Here is a 17,126-nt window from a genome sequence, read left to right on the forward strand (position 1 = left end):
TGCATTGAAGTTTATACCCATCTTTATAGCCATCTCTTTCCCTCTCTCTCTTCCAATCATCCTCTCCCTCCCTCACCCACACACTCTTCTCTATTCCTTCCTCCCTTTCTCTGTCTCCCTTTATTCTTCTCTCTTCCTCCCCCATTCTTCCTCTCTCTCTCGCTTTCTCTCGCTCTCTTTCACACACACACACACACACACACACACACACACACACACACACACACACACACACACACACACACACACACACACACACACACATTGAAAAAAAATATTAACATCCCGCAGAGCAATGTTGTTGTTGTATATCTTCTCATAGCCATACTGGTCATGTTTAATGGAGACAATATGTTTTTATAATGCTTGGTTGGTCCAAACATACCAAGAGGGTATTTCAACATATTAAAACTATTGAAAAACCTTGTGAAGGAAGGAATGTTCTTTATTTTCTTAGAATAGAGAATACATGTAATGAGAGGGAAAGAGAAACAGAGAGAGAAGGATACATTTTTCTCTGTGGGTAAAGGATTAGCATTTGATCACTCATGTTCTCTGTCTCCCTCTCTCTTTCTCCCTCCCTCCCTCCCTCCCTCCCTCCCTCCCTCCCTCCCTCCCTCCCTCCCTCCCTCCCTCCCTCCCTCCCTCCCTCTACCTACCTACCTCTCTCTCTCTCTCTCTCTTTTCTTTCTTTCTCTCCTCTCTATGCATTTCCTTCTTTCTTTTTCTCTTTCTCTCTCTACTTGCTATCTTACCGTAGTTTCCCGTTCCCCAGCACTTTCTCTGGATCACCTGTAACACACCGTTGACCTGCTTCTTCAAAGAATATTTGTACTTGGACAGATCCACAGGTGTTTTGGCTCTGTTCGAGACCAAGAGTAGGGTCAAGTTGCCCCTAGACACTGATCTTTAGTATCTTCTGGTATTTATTTTTTCATCATCATGGTGATTTTCCATTTTGCATTATCATGATGTGACCGGTGACAGTCTTTCATGTTGAAAGTCCAACATCTTAAACTTGACTGCTGACATGCAAAACATTTTGGGACTGTGTCAAAAGTGGACTAATGAAACAAATACCAAAATGTAGTTTTGGAGTGGATTTTCATTTACGGTTATGTTTGGTGGAGGGGAAGCTGATCCTAGATCTGTAACTTCACCCGGGAGTGTTAGAGACCAGAATGCCAGATGTCAACAAACACAGGACTGAGTAATGTCACTAAATGAGAAACCAACTGTGTACTTAGTGTGTCACTCTACTGTCATACTTAGTGTGTCACTCTGGAAGACATCTGAGATGCAACCAGTTCCAAAGGCGGAGCTGAATTACTATCGTCCTGTGGCGTTAACATCAGTCGTTGTGAGCATTTGATACTCACACGTCTCAGGTCTCATAAAGACAGAGCCCTTGACCCAATGCAGTTTGCATACAGGAAGAACAGACCAGTGGAGAATGAAATCCTGACGGTGTTGCACAGTGCCGTGACACCTGGAGAGACCTCACTCTTATATGCACATGCTTTTCCTGGACTTCTCCTTTGCTTTTAACTGCATGCAGCCTCACCTTGTCTGTGACAAACTCTCCCAACAGGCGGGTGGACCCCACAAGGTAAGACCCTAGCCTTACCACCCAGGCAGGTGGACCCCACAAGGTAAGACCCTAGCCTTACCACCCAGGTGGGTGGACCCCACAAGGTAAGACCCTAGCCTTACCACCCAGGTGGGTGGACCCCACAAGGTAAGACCCTAGCCTTACCACCCAGGCGGGTGGACCCCACAAGGTAATACCCCAACCTTACCACCCAGGTGGGTGGACCCCACAAGGTAAGACCCTAGCCTTACCACCCAGGTGGGTGGACCCCGCAAGGTAAGACCCTAGCCTTACCACCCAGGCAGGTGGACCCCACAAGGTAAGACCCTAGCCTTACCACCCGGGCAGGTGGACCCCGCAAGGTAAGACCCTAGCCTTACCACCCAGGTGGGTGGACCCCACAAGGTAAGACCCTAGCCTTACCACCCAGGCGGGTGGACCCCACAAGGTAATACCCCAACCTTACCACCCAGGTGGGTGGACCCCACAAGGTAAGACCCTAGCCTTACCACCCAGGTGGGTGGACCCCGCAAGGTAAGACCCTAGCCTTACCACCCAGGCAGGTGGACCCCACAAGGTAAGACCCTAGCCTTACCACCCGGGCAGGTGGACCCCGCAAGGTAAGACCCTAGCCTTACCACCCAGGCAGGTGGACCCCACAAGGTAAGACCCTAGCCTTTACCACTCAGGTGGGTGGACCCCACAAGGTAATACCCCAACCTTACCACCCAGGCGGGTGGACCTCACAAGGTAAGACCCTAGCCTTACCACCCAGGCGGGTGGACCCCACAAGGTAAGACCCTAGCCTTACCACCCAGGCAGGTGGACCCCACAAGGTAAGACCCTAGCCTCACCACCCTGGCAGGTGGACCCCACAAGGTAAGACCCTAGCCTTACCACCCGGGCAGGTGGACCCCGCAAGGTAAGACCCTAGTCTTACCACCCAGGCAGGTGGACCCCACAAGGTAAGACCCTAGCCTTACCACCCGGGCAGGTGGACCCCACAAGGTAAGACCCTAGCCTTACCACCCGGGCAGGTGGACCCCGCAAGGTAAGACCCTAGCCTTTACCACCCAGGCAGGTGGACCCCACAAGGTAAGACCCTAGCCTTACCACCCGGGCAGGTGCACCCCGCAAGGTAAGACCCTAGTCTTACCACCCAGGCAGGTGGACCCCACAAGGTAAGACCCTAGCCTTACCACCCGGGCAGGTGGACCCCGCAAGGTAAGACCCTAGCCTTTACCACCCAGGCAGGTGGACCCCACAAGGTAAGACCCTAGCCTTACCACCCGGGCAGGTGGACCCCGCAAGGTAAGACCCTAGCCTTACCACCCGGGCAGGTGGACCCCACAAGGTAAGACCCTAGCCTTACCACCCGGGCAGGTGGACCCCGCAAGGTAAGACCCTAGCCTTACCACCCAGGCAGGTGGACCCCACAAGGTAAGACCCTAGCCTTACCACCCAGGCAGGTGGACCCCGCAAGGTAAGACCCTAGCCTTTACCACCCAGGCAGGTGGACCCCACAAGGTAAGACCCTAGCCTTACCACCCAGGCAGGTGGACCCCACAAGGTAAGACCCTAGCCTTTACCACCCAGGCAGGTGGACCCCACAAGGTAAGACCCTAGCCTTACCACCCAGGCAGGTGGACCCCACAAGGTAAGACCCTAGCCTTACCACCCAGGCAGGTGGACCCCACAAGGTAAGACCCTAGCCTTTACCACCCAGGTGGGTGGACCCCACAAGGTAATACCCCAACCTTACCACCCAGGCGGGTGGTAAGCAGAACTTACACCATCCCTATCCACAATCTCCTAGCAGAACTTACACCATTCCTATCCACAATGTCCTAGCAGAACTTCCACCATCCCTATCCACAATCTCCTAGCATAACTTACACCATCCCTATCCACAATGTCCTGGCAGAACTTACACCATCCCTATCCCTATCCACAATGTCCTAGCAGAACTTACATAGGACAGAGGTGGGATGCTGAATAGTGAGACATATGACAGATGTAGGATGCTGAACAGTTGGACATAGGACAGATGTAGGATGCTGAACAGTGGGACATAGGACAGATGTAGGATTCTGAACAGTGAGACATAGGACAGATGTAGGATGCTGAACAGTGGGACATAGGACAGATGTAGGATGCTGGACAGTGGGACATAGGACAGATGTAGGATGTTGAACAGTGGGACATAGGACAGATGTAGGATGCTGAACAGTGAAACATAGGACAGATGTAGGATTCTGAACAGTGAGACATAGGACAGATGTAGTTTGCTGAACAGTGGGACATAGGACAGATGTAGGATGCTGAACAGTGGGACATAGGACAGATGTAGAATGTTGAACAGTGGGACATAGGACAGATGTAGGATGCTGAACAGTGGGACATAGGACAGATGTAGGATGCTGAACAGTGGGACATAGGACAGATGTAGGATGCTGAACAGTGAGACATAGGACAGATGTAGGATGTTGAACAGTGGGACATAGGACAGATGTAGGATGCTGGACAGTGGGACATAGGACAGATGTAGGATGCTGAACAGTGGGACATAGGACAGATGTAGGATGCTGAACAGTGAGACATAGGACAGATGTAGGATGCTGAACAGTGAGACATAGGACGGATGTAGGATGCTGAACAGTGGGACATAGGACATATGTAGGCTGCTGAACAGTGGGACATAGGACAGATGTAGGATGCTGAACAGTGAGACATAGGACAGATGTAGGATGCTGAACAGTGGGACATAGGACATATGTAGGATGCTGAACAGTGAAACATAGGACAGATGTAGGATTCTGAACAGTGAGACATAGGACAGATGTAGGATGCTGAACAGTGGGACATAGGACAGATGTAGGATGCTGAACAGTGGGACATAGGACAGATGTAGAATGTTGAACAGTGGGACATAGGACAGATGTAGGATGCTGAACAGTGGGACATAGGACAGATGTAGGATGCTGAACAGTGAGACATAGGACAGATGTAGGATGCTGAACAGTGGGACATAGGACATATGTAGGATGCTGAACAGTGAAACATAGGACAGATGTAGGATTCTGAACAGTGAGACATAGGACAGATGTAGGATGCTGAACAGTGGGACATAGGACAGATGTAGGATGCTGAACAGTGGGACATAGGACAGATGTAGAATGTTGAACAGTGGGACATAGGACAGATGTAGGATGCTGAACAGTGGGACATAGGACAGATGTAGGCTGCTGAACAGTGGGACATAGGACATATGTAGGATGCTGAACAGTGGGACATAGGACATATGTAGGATGCTGAACAGTGAGACATAGGACAGATGTAGGATGCTGAACAGTGAGACATAAGACAGATGTAGGATGCTGAACAGTGAGACATAGGACAGACGTAGGCACAATACATGGTCGGACAGTAGACTGCAGAGACTGAATATGTGAAAACGTAAATGTGTGACTTGTGTGCTTTCCAGTGTTTCTGTACTGCATGTAATATATTGTGTTGTGTTAGTGTATTTGTATGCTGACGTCATGAAATGAATGTAACTGGACAATGAAGTATATCGTATCGTATACATTATACAGTAGGCTATGGTATAATACACAGCAAGATCAGCTCAGTATATGTACTACTTAAATAACTGAGGTATTATTCACTTTTACTGATAAGAAAAGGGTGACCAACTACACCCTATTTCATAATCACACAGCATTGACATGTAATATATTGTGTTGTGTTAGTGTATTTGTATGGGCTTGGACACACACATTATACAGTAGGCACACACACGCTCAGTATATGTACACTTAAATAACACACACTGATAAGAAAAGGGTGACCAACTACACCCTACATAACACACACAGCACATCCGGGGCACACACACACACACACACACACACACACACACACACACACACACACACACACACACACACACACACACACACACACACACAGCCTATAATCAAACATTCACCTGAGTACCATTTGAGGAAGGCCTGATAAGGTAGCAGAGGAAGTGGCAAACAGTCTACACCCTTCTCTGCATTCCTACAGTACCGTGGCCCTGTCAGAGCAGTCCAGACTTTACAGGGGATCACATACAGGAGTATCAGATACAGGAGGATCGCATACAGGAAGAGGAGAGGAAGAGAAGAAGCCAGAAGCCTGAAGAGACTGACAGAGAGTGTCAGAGAGAGGTGTGACAAGTAGAGAAAAAATAGTTTTTGAGTCAAGTCAGGGAGAGGAGGCAGGGGGAGCTCAGAGAGAGAGAGCTGTCCAAAGAAGTGCAAAGAGATCAACAGTGAAAAACAACTTGGTGAGAAAACAAAAAATCTACAAGACATCTACAATCGGTTTGAGTAGGTTAAAAGGTACAACCGCCGTACAGTACTGTACTCGACAGCCGGATTTGACCAGAACTAGCATCGCCATGGTGACCCTGGACACGCGGACCCTGACGGTGCCCGTGGGCATCGTGAGAATGCTGGAGGTGGTCCTCACCTGTATCTCCTTCAGCCTGGTGGCCTCGGTGGGTCACTTTGGCTCATCCTACTGGGCCTGGTGCATGTTCACCTGGGTCTTCTGTTGCTTCGTCACCCTCCTCATCCTCATCATGGAGTTCACCACCCTCCATGCCCGGGTGCCCATCTCCTGGGATGACTTCACCACCGCCTTTGCCATGCTGTCCACGCTCATGGTGGGTAACGTCCACGGCGTCTTTTGTCTTTGGGTTAGACTATAAGGGGTAGAATCCAGATAACATACCTACATATTAGTGTCAATGTGTGACAGTTACATTTGAGACAATATAAGCATTGAAAACTAGAGTAGAGATGGATGTGTGTAGTTTACTTTTGTGTAATTGTAAATCAATTAAAAGGCGATTTTTGGGAAATTACACATCAATCTTCCCTGCCATAGATTAGACTTCTGTTCGAGGAGGTGTACTTGTACATCACACTGCTTCATGCTTCCGAAACAGGAGTTAGGTTCCAGCACCTACGGACCGTTCTGGCCGAGATAAGGCTACTTACTTTTTTATAAATATATTTTGCCCTTATATAGTGAGTATCAGCCCTGGACCTTGATCAGACAGTTGTTGTTATCATACGGTACATGAAGTGGTTAAATGAAACTTGAAGTGGTTAAATGAAATATTTTAGTACCACTTAGAGTTGTTGGTCGATCCAATAATGGCAGCAATCGCTAGTCGTGTGCATACATTTACTCTCACACTAATTGCGAATGAACTTAAACTGAGACATAGACGCCAGCAGATACTGATGTAGTAATAGTCATTTCTAATTGCTAGTTCCACTGAACTAGAACAAGTTATTGATCAAAGTGATGATCTCATCTTCAGTATGTCACAACAGCAAGGCAGCTAATCTATCTTTTTCTCTAGTGTACTCCATATATCACCTCTAGTCAGATCAGTGAGAAAATTGGATAAATGCAATTAAATGAAAGGCTTTAACCATTAATAAGGTGTGCGTTGGAGTTCCTGTAGCTTTGCCAATATTTTGGAATGGTTTATTGAGTAGGAGCTACATTGGTAGTAGATTAAGTAGAAGTATCAGGTGATACGCATAGAACTTTGACAACTTTAATGAGTCAATTATGTCCACTGACATTCCATGTTATTGTCTTCAAACTCTGATGTTGTTTATTCAATTCCATTGCTGTTATTCATCCACCATCATCATCTATTGTCTTGGGCTTTAACAGGTGCTGGCTGCCTCCATCATCTACCCCACCTTCTTCACGTGTGTCTCCTGCGGGAAGCAGATCGCCGCCACCGTCATTTCCTGTCTGGCCTTCCTCTTGTACGCCACGGAGGTGGGCCTGATCCGGGCCAAGCCCGGCGAGATCAGCGGCTTCCTCTCCACCGTCCCGGGCCTCCTCAAGGTCCTCGAGGCCTTTGTGGCCTGCATCATCTTCATCTCTCTGGACCATGGCTCCTACTCGCGGTTCCCAGGGCTCCAGTGGTGCGTGGCGGTCTATTCGCTATGTTTCATCTTCGCCCTCATCATCATCCTCTTTACTATCTGCCGCCTGCTGTCGCTCTTCCCGTTCCCGTTCGACAAGGTGCTGACGGGCTACAACGTGCTGGCCGTGCTGATGTACATGACGTGCGTGGTGATATGGCCTCTCTATAGCTTCCAGAACAACCACAGCAGACCCAACGGGTGTGGCCGCAACTGCTACTGGGATAACCAGGTTGTAGTGGCGTTCATGACCTGTTTCAACCTTGTGGTTTACATTGTGGACACGGTCTACTCTTTCAGGCTGGTGTTCTTCGTCACCCCAGCTTAGGACAAAGGTCAAAGGTCACCTACCTTACCCAACCTGAGAACTGGCCCCGAAACACCTTGCCGGATCTTAAACAATAGACTGAACTTTGCTTTTGTATGAATACAGCAAACTGTAACCATGCTGTTTTTTGGAACATTAATTGGTATTGGGAGAACGTCTCTGTATGGTGGATAATAACCGTTTTACTGGGCAAGATTACATTGTGAATGATAATGCTTCTTCATTGAAAAAATGGGGTTATAGTACTGCTAGCAATTCACAAACCATGAGGTGGATAAGAATGTTCTGAATGCTTGGATCCGTGCATAGATTCAATGTATATTTTGTCTTCCCGTCTTTAAAATACACAAGGAACTCTGCAGTGCACCCTACGCAGTCCACATGGGCTGTAATCAAAGTGAATAGAAAGATCAAAGAGCTGTTCTTGATATGTTCATTTTATTCTCATATTCTGTTCTCCATTTCATCTTTGCCTCTCTGGCCTTGATTCAATCAGTTCAGCGTTAACCCCGATAACCCACAACTGCATAGCAGATCATTGGTTTTACTGATTTGACAGCTCCAACGATGTTACACCTTTGTCATGGCCCAAATAAAAACAGATCTGCTATGCAGTTGTCGGCTATCACATCTCTATCTCTCTCTATAACAATAAAATAAAGAAAACATTTGCTTAACACCTATTCTCTTTCTACAACAGTGTTAAAGGACATTCAGCAACGCTCCCTCCCTCTCCCTATTTGCTAGGGTGTGTCTGCTATGAGAGGCCCATTGGATGAAATGGCATGGGATGTCGAAGTCCAGCCCAGGGCTTTGCTTTCATGTCTCTTTCTGTGTTTGCTGAGTGCGGCGGGGAAGCCGACAGCGAGATAAGTCTCAACCACACTCCGCTCCGTCCCACCTGGATGACATCACTCTCTTACACAGGCAGCATCTGAATCCCTCACGGACCGTGGCTTACCATAGATTCGATTTGATAGGGAACATATTGGGCCATTCTGAGGCTGCTAAACTAATTATAATTTCTAAAAAGACAGCAGAATAATTGTGGTTGGTGATCTGTTTATGGTAATGATGTCAAGGTCTCTCATGCCCACACTTTGTTTTGTGATACATATGGCAGGGGTTATTCCTTTCTTCATGAGAGAAATTAAGTTAAGTGACGAATGAAGAATCATTGTTCCAAAACAGAAGCCAACAGAATGATGGAGGTTCCTGATCTGATTATGGTAATGAAGTCAAGGTCTTTTATGTCCACATCTTTTCTTCTGTCTTGCAACCTTTGACAGGGATTATTGATTTGTTCAAAAGAGAAATGAAGTTATGTTGCTGCTGTCTCCTTGGCACAGATCAAGAGGGAGGTAAAAGTGAAAAATGGACGAGGCAGATATAGAGAGAGGGAGAAGTGAGAGTGGGAGAGAAAGAGAGAGAAAGAGAGAGAAATAGAGAGAGAGAAGAGGGAGAGTGAGATAGAAGGAGAAGTATATATAGAGAGGAGAAGGAGGAAGAATATGAGGGTATATAACAGTGAGAGGGAGTTAGGCAATGCACTGACAATATTTAAAGGGATCATTGTCCTTCAGCTGAGACAGCTGCTGCTGTTGACACAACCATGCAATCTCCATAGACAAACATTGGCAGTAGAGTCAATTAATCAAAACAATTGTACATCTCGGTCATTTTTCATTATTGTGTTAAACTGCCCTAGTGGCACCAGTGAATCCAAATGTAATACATTTTGTAAATGATTCCAAAAATCTAGTGTTACATTCAAAGTTGGTATGGTACACTCTGAACTGGGGCAGTAGTATGCATATAAGTAATTAAGCATTTTACGGTAAGGTCTAGACTTGTTGTATTCGGCTCATGTGACAAATAAAGTTTGATTTGATATCATATTATCTTTATCAACCAGAACATTATTCGATTTCCATTTTCAGTGGAAACAGAATAGTTCCTCTACAAATCCTTTGCCTACCACTCCTCCCCCTTCCCTCCATCTCTTTCTCTCCCTTTCTCAAGAACATGGATGAGGATATTAGTCAATAGCCATCAAGTGTCAAAAAAGAGCTTAAGTCAAGTTAGGAACATTAAACTGAACAAACGTGAGGTTACTTCAAAAGCCTGGGTTTCCCTGGTTGGGGGATGTGCACTTGGACCAGAGCTGGGTGCAAATAGTAACAGAAATCTTTCAAATGCTGTAGTTGTGCTTGATTGAGCTTACCTGACACAATGGATCCAATAGAATAGTCTCAAAGGTGCAAACATTTACATTACATTTACATTTAAGTCATTTAGCAGACGCTCTTATCCAGAGCGACTTACAAATTGGTGCATTCACCTTATGACAAACCCCAATGTCTTTCCAAGTAGACTCAATCAAATGCTCAAAGTATTTTAAAGATGTCAAATCTTACTTGAACCCAGGTCTGATATGGTCCCACTCCCAGGGATTGGGTCAGTATTGAAGTTTACCTTTGACAGAGACCAGAGTCCATCATGTGTGGCGTGGGCGAGCCAGATAAGACTGGACCGGCTTCCAATGAGTGCCTTGAGTCTGGGTCGTAAAACGTGCAATTAAGCCAAAAGAGGGCAGGATACACCATAGAAATAGAATGAACAGAACGGGCTTGGAACCTCTAAACTCATGGGTACACTCGCAAAGGCTGCCTGGTATTGTGATGCAATTATTTCCAAGGTAATTTTTTCCGAGAATGTTCATTGAAATGTTTTTTTATTTAACCTTTATTTAACTAGGCAAGTCAGTTAAGAACAAATTCACAATGACGGCCTAGGAACAGTGGGTTAACTGCCTTGTTCAGGGGCAGAACGACAGATTTTTACCTTGTCACCTCGGGAATTTGATCTACCAACCTTTTGGTTATAGTATTAGCATTGAAAACATGACCAGCGGTCGGGAAATCATGTTATAAAGTGGCTGTAGACAACTTTAAAAACGTTTAAATGAATAAAATGACAGTAAAACAGTTCATCTATTTGTTTGCTGAGTAATAGTCTGAAATTCACCTCCGTTGTATTTATTTTCCCCTTTGATGGTGACCTTTCTGTACTGCTACCATTCTCTCCCCAGTCATTTTCATTCAGGCGCTGGTGCAATGAATTGGTTTATTTTAGAAGGCTTTTGCATTTAATTATTAAGCTATCCTAACCTCTGTTATCTTCAACCTAGCCTATGGGTACACTCGCAATGGCCACAATCATTGACATGAATGAGGAGGCCCGTTCTATTCACTCTATTTCTATGGGCTACACACCATCATAAACACAGGAGGAGTTTGGCTCGACACAGGCATGCTCTGGTCTCCACAGCATGGGGAAGGATACTTGGATAAGGCAGGAATGAGAGAAGGTCTTACCTCCCTTGGAATTGTAGTGCTTTACTGGAAGGTCCTTAGTCGGCAGGGGAATGCACAGAGAGACAAAGACGGTAGGAGAGGGAGGAGGAGTGGAGATGTCAATGTGACACAGTGGAGAAAAGAAAGTGACACAGCAGAAAATGACTGGGTGAGCTTCCATGAAGAGGAGAATGTAAGTCTTTAAGAGGCAACAGTAAATGTACACAGTTAATTGAATCAGTGATTCATTAAAATGTGAAATATGTGCATTTGGTAAAAGAGAGCAAAGGAGAGAGACAGAAAGAAGAACATTAGCCAGAAGAAAGAGAGAGGAAAACAAAAAGTCAAGGAACCCTTGGTGAGTGAACAGTCACCCAGTCCCTAGATAGATCCTTCAACAGTATCTCATCATGGTGAACCTGGACCTGAGGTCTCTCACCCTGCCGGTGGGCATCATCCGTATGTTGGAGGTGGTCCTCACCTGTATCACCTTCAGTCTGGTGGCCTCGGCAGGCCATGTGCTCTCCACACACTGGGACTGGTGCATGTTCACCTGGTGCTTCTGCTGCTTCTTCTCCCTCTTCATCCTCATCATGGAGTTCACCCGCTTCAGCGCCAAGGTGGGGGATGTTTACTGTCTGGATTTGTTGAAATAGATTGGTGGGAGGGGAATTTGTGGCTCACGTGTATCGTAGCTTATGTGTATCTGTCTTAAATATGTCTAATGTCTATTTCTATTCTAAAGCAGTAGTAGCAGTTGCACGTTTTTCAGGAAAACATATTTTTCAGGAAAACTTTTGGCCCTAGACATAACCTTTCCTCACATCTCCCCTCCTCATCATCTCAAGGTGCCCATCTCCTGGGATGACTTCACCACGGCCTTCGCCGTGCTGGCCGCACTAATGTGTTTCACCTCCTCCGTCATCTACCCCACCTTCTTCACCTGCCCCACCTGCTACCGCCAGATTGCCGCCACCGTCAGCTCCCTACTCTGTTTCGGAGTGTACTTCGGCGAGGTGGTGTTGGCCCGCCTCCGGCCCGGAGGTGAGATCAGTGGCTTCCTGTCCACTGTCCCGGGCCTCCTGAAGATCCTGGAGACTCTGCTGGCCTGTATTATCTTTACGTCGCTAGATCCGGCAAGGTTTTTGTTTCATCCGGGACTGCAGTGGTGCGTGGCGGTTTATTCCCTCTGCTTCATCTTCGCACTCGTCATCATCTTCCTCACCGTCGGTCAGCTGCTGTCGCTCTTCCCCTTCTCGTTTGACAAACTGCTCACGGTCTATAATATTCTGGCCACCATGATGTACATGACTGCCACGGTCATCTGGCCGCTGTATAGTTTCGAGAACAACCCCCGGCCCGTTCCGTGTTCCCCCTGTCCCTGGGACAATCTGGTTGTGGTGACGTTCATGACCGTGATCAACCTGGTGATCTATATTTTGGATACGATCTACTCGATAAAGGTGGTCTTCTTCACATTGGATGAGGAATAGGCCAGATTCTCAGGAACCTTCACTCCAACTTTTCCAGAACCGGTCAATGACTGACACACTATCATATTGCATGGAGAAAATACTGTTTACTGAATAAGACACTCCAGCACGTTGGTCATCTTGATTCTCCACATATGGTTGAAAAGATCCATTTCATTTCTAGAGAATGAAGAGTTTATTTTCAAATCAATGACTGAGAGCTTGGAAGAAGAACATTTGCAGAACGTTGGCAGGACATTTGTTGATGTCTTTTGCCTCAGACATGTGGAAGATATTTAGTTATTCCTATAACACTGTAAATGAACTCTTATTGCAGATGAGGATTCTACAGACAAGGACACACTGTTTATCACTTGTAGCTATTAAAGTGTGCAGTAGGAAGCTGAGTTAATGATTGATCTTATCGATTTCATAGAAATTAAAAACGACAAAACTTTGGATCCTGATGCAAATACAATATGAATGTCTAATTCCGTTGGGCCAAAGGCACTAGCAGCAATATAGATTCTGCCAATTGCAAAGGACTGTGATCTTATATTCATGTTGACCACTTCTTTCTTGGTTGTTAGACATGTTCTCTTGTTGTACTGCTAGTTGGCTCACTAACTGCCAGATAGTTGATTACCTGCTGAAGTGCTATGTGGACTGCACACTAAAAACAAATGGTTCTACAGTATATAGTGCCAATTAATAGTTATTTGGCTCATAACAATAGTGTATCCTATTTTGGTACTATATAGAACCCTTTTTTGAAGGTTCTATAAAGAACCATGTTCACAAGGTTATATAAATGGAACTATTATGGTGCTATAAAGAAACCTTTCCTAAGGTTCTAAAAATAACTTTAAAAAAAGTTCTACATAGCACCAAAAAGGGTTCCGCTATCATTACAACCCTTTTTGGTGCTATAAAGAACCCTTTTTAATGGTTATTTATAGAACCTTTATGGCGAATGGTTATATTAAATTAAGAACCTTTCTCAATCTCAAAGGTTGTACAAAGAACCCTTTGAAGAACCAGAAAGAGATATTTATTCTGGTTAGACATAAACTGTTAAAATTCCATAGGTGTTGTTGAATCAGGTGTGGTAGCTCTGGAACAGCTGGGGTTCTCTGAGGAGAGAATTGAGAACTGCTGGTTTAGGTATTTTTAAAAGACTGGAGTTGGAAGGGGACTCAACTCAAGAACTGATCTTTCATTATGATGTTGACCTTTTCTTGCAAGCCCATAGAATAGGGAGAGGTAATCAGAGAAAGTTTGTGTACAGGACAGGGGACCTTCTCCATTGAAGTGTACCATCTTTCAGATGCAGACATAGGGTGTGTTCAAAATGTCCAGTAGTGCACTATATAGGGAATAGGGTGCCATTTCGGAAGCATCCATAGACACTTCATTCTGTCTGCTTTTGAATGGGCTTGACGATTATATCCTCAAATTCATGAAAACACAGTCATGTAAGATATATAAAAACTGATATTTGTGTTTGTGGATTAATTTATTTGTGTTAGATGCCTTTCATTAACCTCTATGGGATCGGTGACCCACCCTCAGGATGGTTGAGTTAACGTGCGCTAATGTGATTAGCATGACATTGTAAGTAACAAGAACATTTCCCAGGACATAGACATATCTTCTTTTCCTTTCAAATATGCATATCCTTGCTTCAGGTCCTGAGCTACAGGCAGTTAGATTTGGGTATGTCATTTTAGGCAAAAATGTAAAACAATTTGCCTACAAAATACTTGCATAGCGTATAGCAATGATTGACAACCAAAATCTACTGCAACATGCTAACAATAGAGATGTGTGAATGATTAATGACACACGTGAACCTTTGTTCCCTCTCAGCTCACTGTATGATTGAACCAGAGAGTGTGGGACAAGGGCTGTGCAACTCAAACAAATGTTTAGATATATATAGATTGTGTAAAATGTATCATTAAGAAAAGGGAATCGTGTCAGTTCTTGTCATTGTCTATCTGCAACAGTCCTACTGGTTCACGTCATTCGTTACACTCCCTGGTGTGATCATGTTAATCATTACCCAAAGGTTGTGTTGATGTGGGTTGCTAGGCTGTGTTGCCATTTGTAGTTTATGACTCAATAACAATAGACCTACTGATCAACATAACCAACTTGAAAATAGCAGAAGTGAAACTGTATTTTGCTCAATAAAAAGAAGTGCCAGATTTCACAGTTGTAACTTCTGTCAGCTGAAGCGTGAGCTAAATACTGGCTCAATCACATGACTGAGAATAAAACAATCAGACTCTCATTGTACTTCTGAAAAGTTTCATTAAGTTTGATGTATAAACCAGTCTGGAGCGAAGATAGATTTTGAATATATGTCATTAGAGAGAAAAGGGCTTGTCCTTGCAGCATTGTCTATTGTCAAATAAAAAATGATTTGTCATATGCACAGGATTCAGTGAAATGTAAACAGTACAGTGAAATGCTTGCAAGCTCTCCTGTCAGCTATTGTTGTTCTTCTGAATCGACAAAGACTGAGTTTTTTTCTGTTGTTGCTGTGTTTGAGCCGCTACAGTTAGTTTACATGCAAAATGTTGGGGAAGTGAGGTTTTGTGGTTTGTGCATAATGTGACTGACCGGACTCTACCGTGGATAATTTCTACAGAAGGCTACACCGAATGACAAAGAGCAGGTAATAGTCCTAGGAAGTAAAAAGTTAGCAAAACTATGAGGTACTTAAGTTGGGACTAAAGACTTATGATTTATGGATACACTTCATCTCTCATAACTATGGACACACTTTCAAGGTGCATACTTGGACATCAGATGTGCAAATAAAGTTGAACGTTTTTCAAAGAAAATGTTCACAGAATCCTTCTGTCTGGCTGGAAAAAGTAATTTTTTACAGATCTATTTCTTTAGAAATGCGATCAAGTTCACAATACATGACAGTCAAACAACTGTGCCTGCAGCCAAGGACCAAGGGTCAGTGGCAGCCAATAAATGATGATATCATATATAATCAGACCTGCCTGCAGGCTATTTCAAGAGAGAAATTGAAACTAAATGTGGTGCCATATTTCCTCTGGCCTCTCTTTCTCTCCTCTTTGGTCTATCCCTTCTCTCCTCTTTGGTCTGTCCTTTCTCTCCTCTTTGGTCTGTCCTTTCTCTCCTCTTTGGTCTATCCTTTCTCTCCTCTTTGGTCTGTCCTTTCTCTCCTCTTTGGTCTGTCCTTTCTCTTCTTTTGGTCTATCCCTTCTCTCCTCTTTGGTCTGTCCTTTCTCTCCTCTTTGGTCTGTCCTTTCTCTCCTCTTCGGTCTGTCCTTTCTCTCCTCTTTGGTCTATCCTTTCTCTCCTCATTGGTCTGTCCTTTCTCTCCTCTTTGGTCTATCCTTTCTCTCCTCTTTGGTCTGTCCTTTCTCTCCTCTTTGGTCTGTCCTTTCTCTCCTCTTTGGTCTGTCCTTCTCTCCTCTTTGGTCTGTCCTTTCTCTCCTCTTTGGTCTGTCCTTTCTCTCCTCTTCGGTCTGTCCTTTCTTTCCTCTTCGGTCTGTCCTTTCTTTCCTCTTCGGTCTGTCCTTTCTCTCCTCTTTGGTATGTCCTTTCTCTCCTCTTTGGTCTGTCCTTTCTCTCCTCTTCGGTCTGTCCTTCTCTCCTCTTTGGTCTGTCCTTTCTCTCATCTTTGGTCTGTCCTTTCTCTCCTCTTTGGTCTGTCCTTTCTTTCCTCTTTGGTCTGTCCTTTCTCTCCTCTTCGGTCTGTCCTTTCTCTCCTCTTCGGTCTGTCCTTTCTTTCCTCTTCGGTCTGTCCTTTCTCTCCTCTTTGGTCTGTCCTTTCTCTCCTCTTTGGTCTGTCCTTTCTCTCCTCTTCGGTCTGTCCTTTCTCTCCTCTTCGGTCTGTCCTTTCTTTCCTCTTCGGTCTGTCCTTTCTCTCCTCTTTGGTCTGTCCTTTCTCTCCTCTTCGGTCTGTCCTTTCTTTCCTATTCGGTCTGTCCTTTCTCTCCTCTTTGGTCCGTCCTTTCTCTCCTCTTTGGTCTGTCCTTTCTCTCCTCTTTGGTCTGTCCTTTCTTTCCTCTTCGGTCTGTCCTTTCTCTCCTCTTTGGTCTGTCCTTTCTCTCCTCTTTGGTTCGTCATTTCGCTCCTCTTTGGTCCTGAGCACACTTGTCAATGGAAACTTTGATTCATGTATACATTACACTGAACAGCAGCTCTGATACCTCCATGGGACCAGGTTGATGCGAATAAATCAGCTTTGTGTCCGGAATTCTCTTTGTCTGTCTGGGACGTTGGGTGTGGGGGAGGCAGGTGTGCAAAGAAAAAACCTAGTATCTCCAAAAAGTCCATTTTTTGCAGTTGTTTTCAGATCTAATACCATTGAGTCTTGGAAGT

The 17,126-nt window shown here is 45.1% G+C and overlaps 2 protein-coding genes across 2 annotated transcripts; both read left to right on the forward strand.

The window, feature by feature from the left end:
- Positions 1-5,797: 5,797 nt before the first annotated feature.
- On the forward strand, positions 5,798-9,822 carry LOC115115688 (myeloid-associated differentiation marker-like). The gene is made up of 2 exons (XM_029644176.2): positions 5,798-6,305; positions 7,337-9,822. The coding sequence occupies exons 1-2, from the start codon at positions 6,039-6,041 to the stop codon at positions 7,922-7,924; spliced, it is 855 nt and encodes a 284-aa protein (XP_029500036.1). The 5' UTR covers positions 5,798-6,038; the 3' UTR covers positions 7,925-9,822.
- A 1,290-nt stretch (positions 9,823-11,112) lies between these two features.
- On the forward strand, positions 11,113-15,188 carry LOC135564715 (myeloid-associated differentiation marker homolog). The gene is made up of 2 exons (XM_065010552.1): positions 11,113-11,900; positions 12,129-15,188. The coding sequence occupies exons 1-2, from the start codon at positions 11,691-11,693 to the stop codon at positions 12,771-12,773; spliced, it is 855 nt and encodes a 284-aa protein (XP_064866624.1). The 5' UTR covers positions 11,113-11,690; the 3' UTR covers positions 12,774-15,188.
- Positions 15,189-17,126: the final 1,938 nt, after the last annotated feature.

Source organism: Oncorhynchus nerka, linkage group LG26, assembly GCF_034236695.1.
Source record: "Oncorhynchus nerka isolate Pitt River linkage group LG26, Oner_Uvic_2.0, whole genome shotgun sequence".
Classification (NCBI taxonomy): Eukaryota; Metazoa; Chordata; class Actinopteri; order Salmoniformes; family Salmonidae; genus Oncorhynchus; species Oncorhynchus nerka.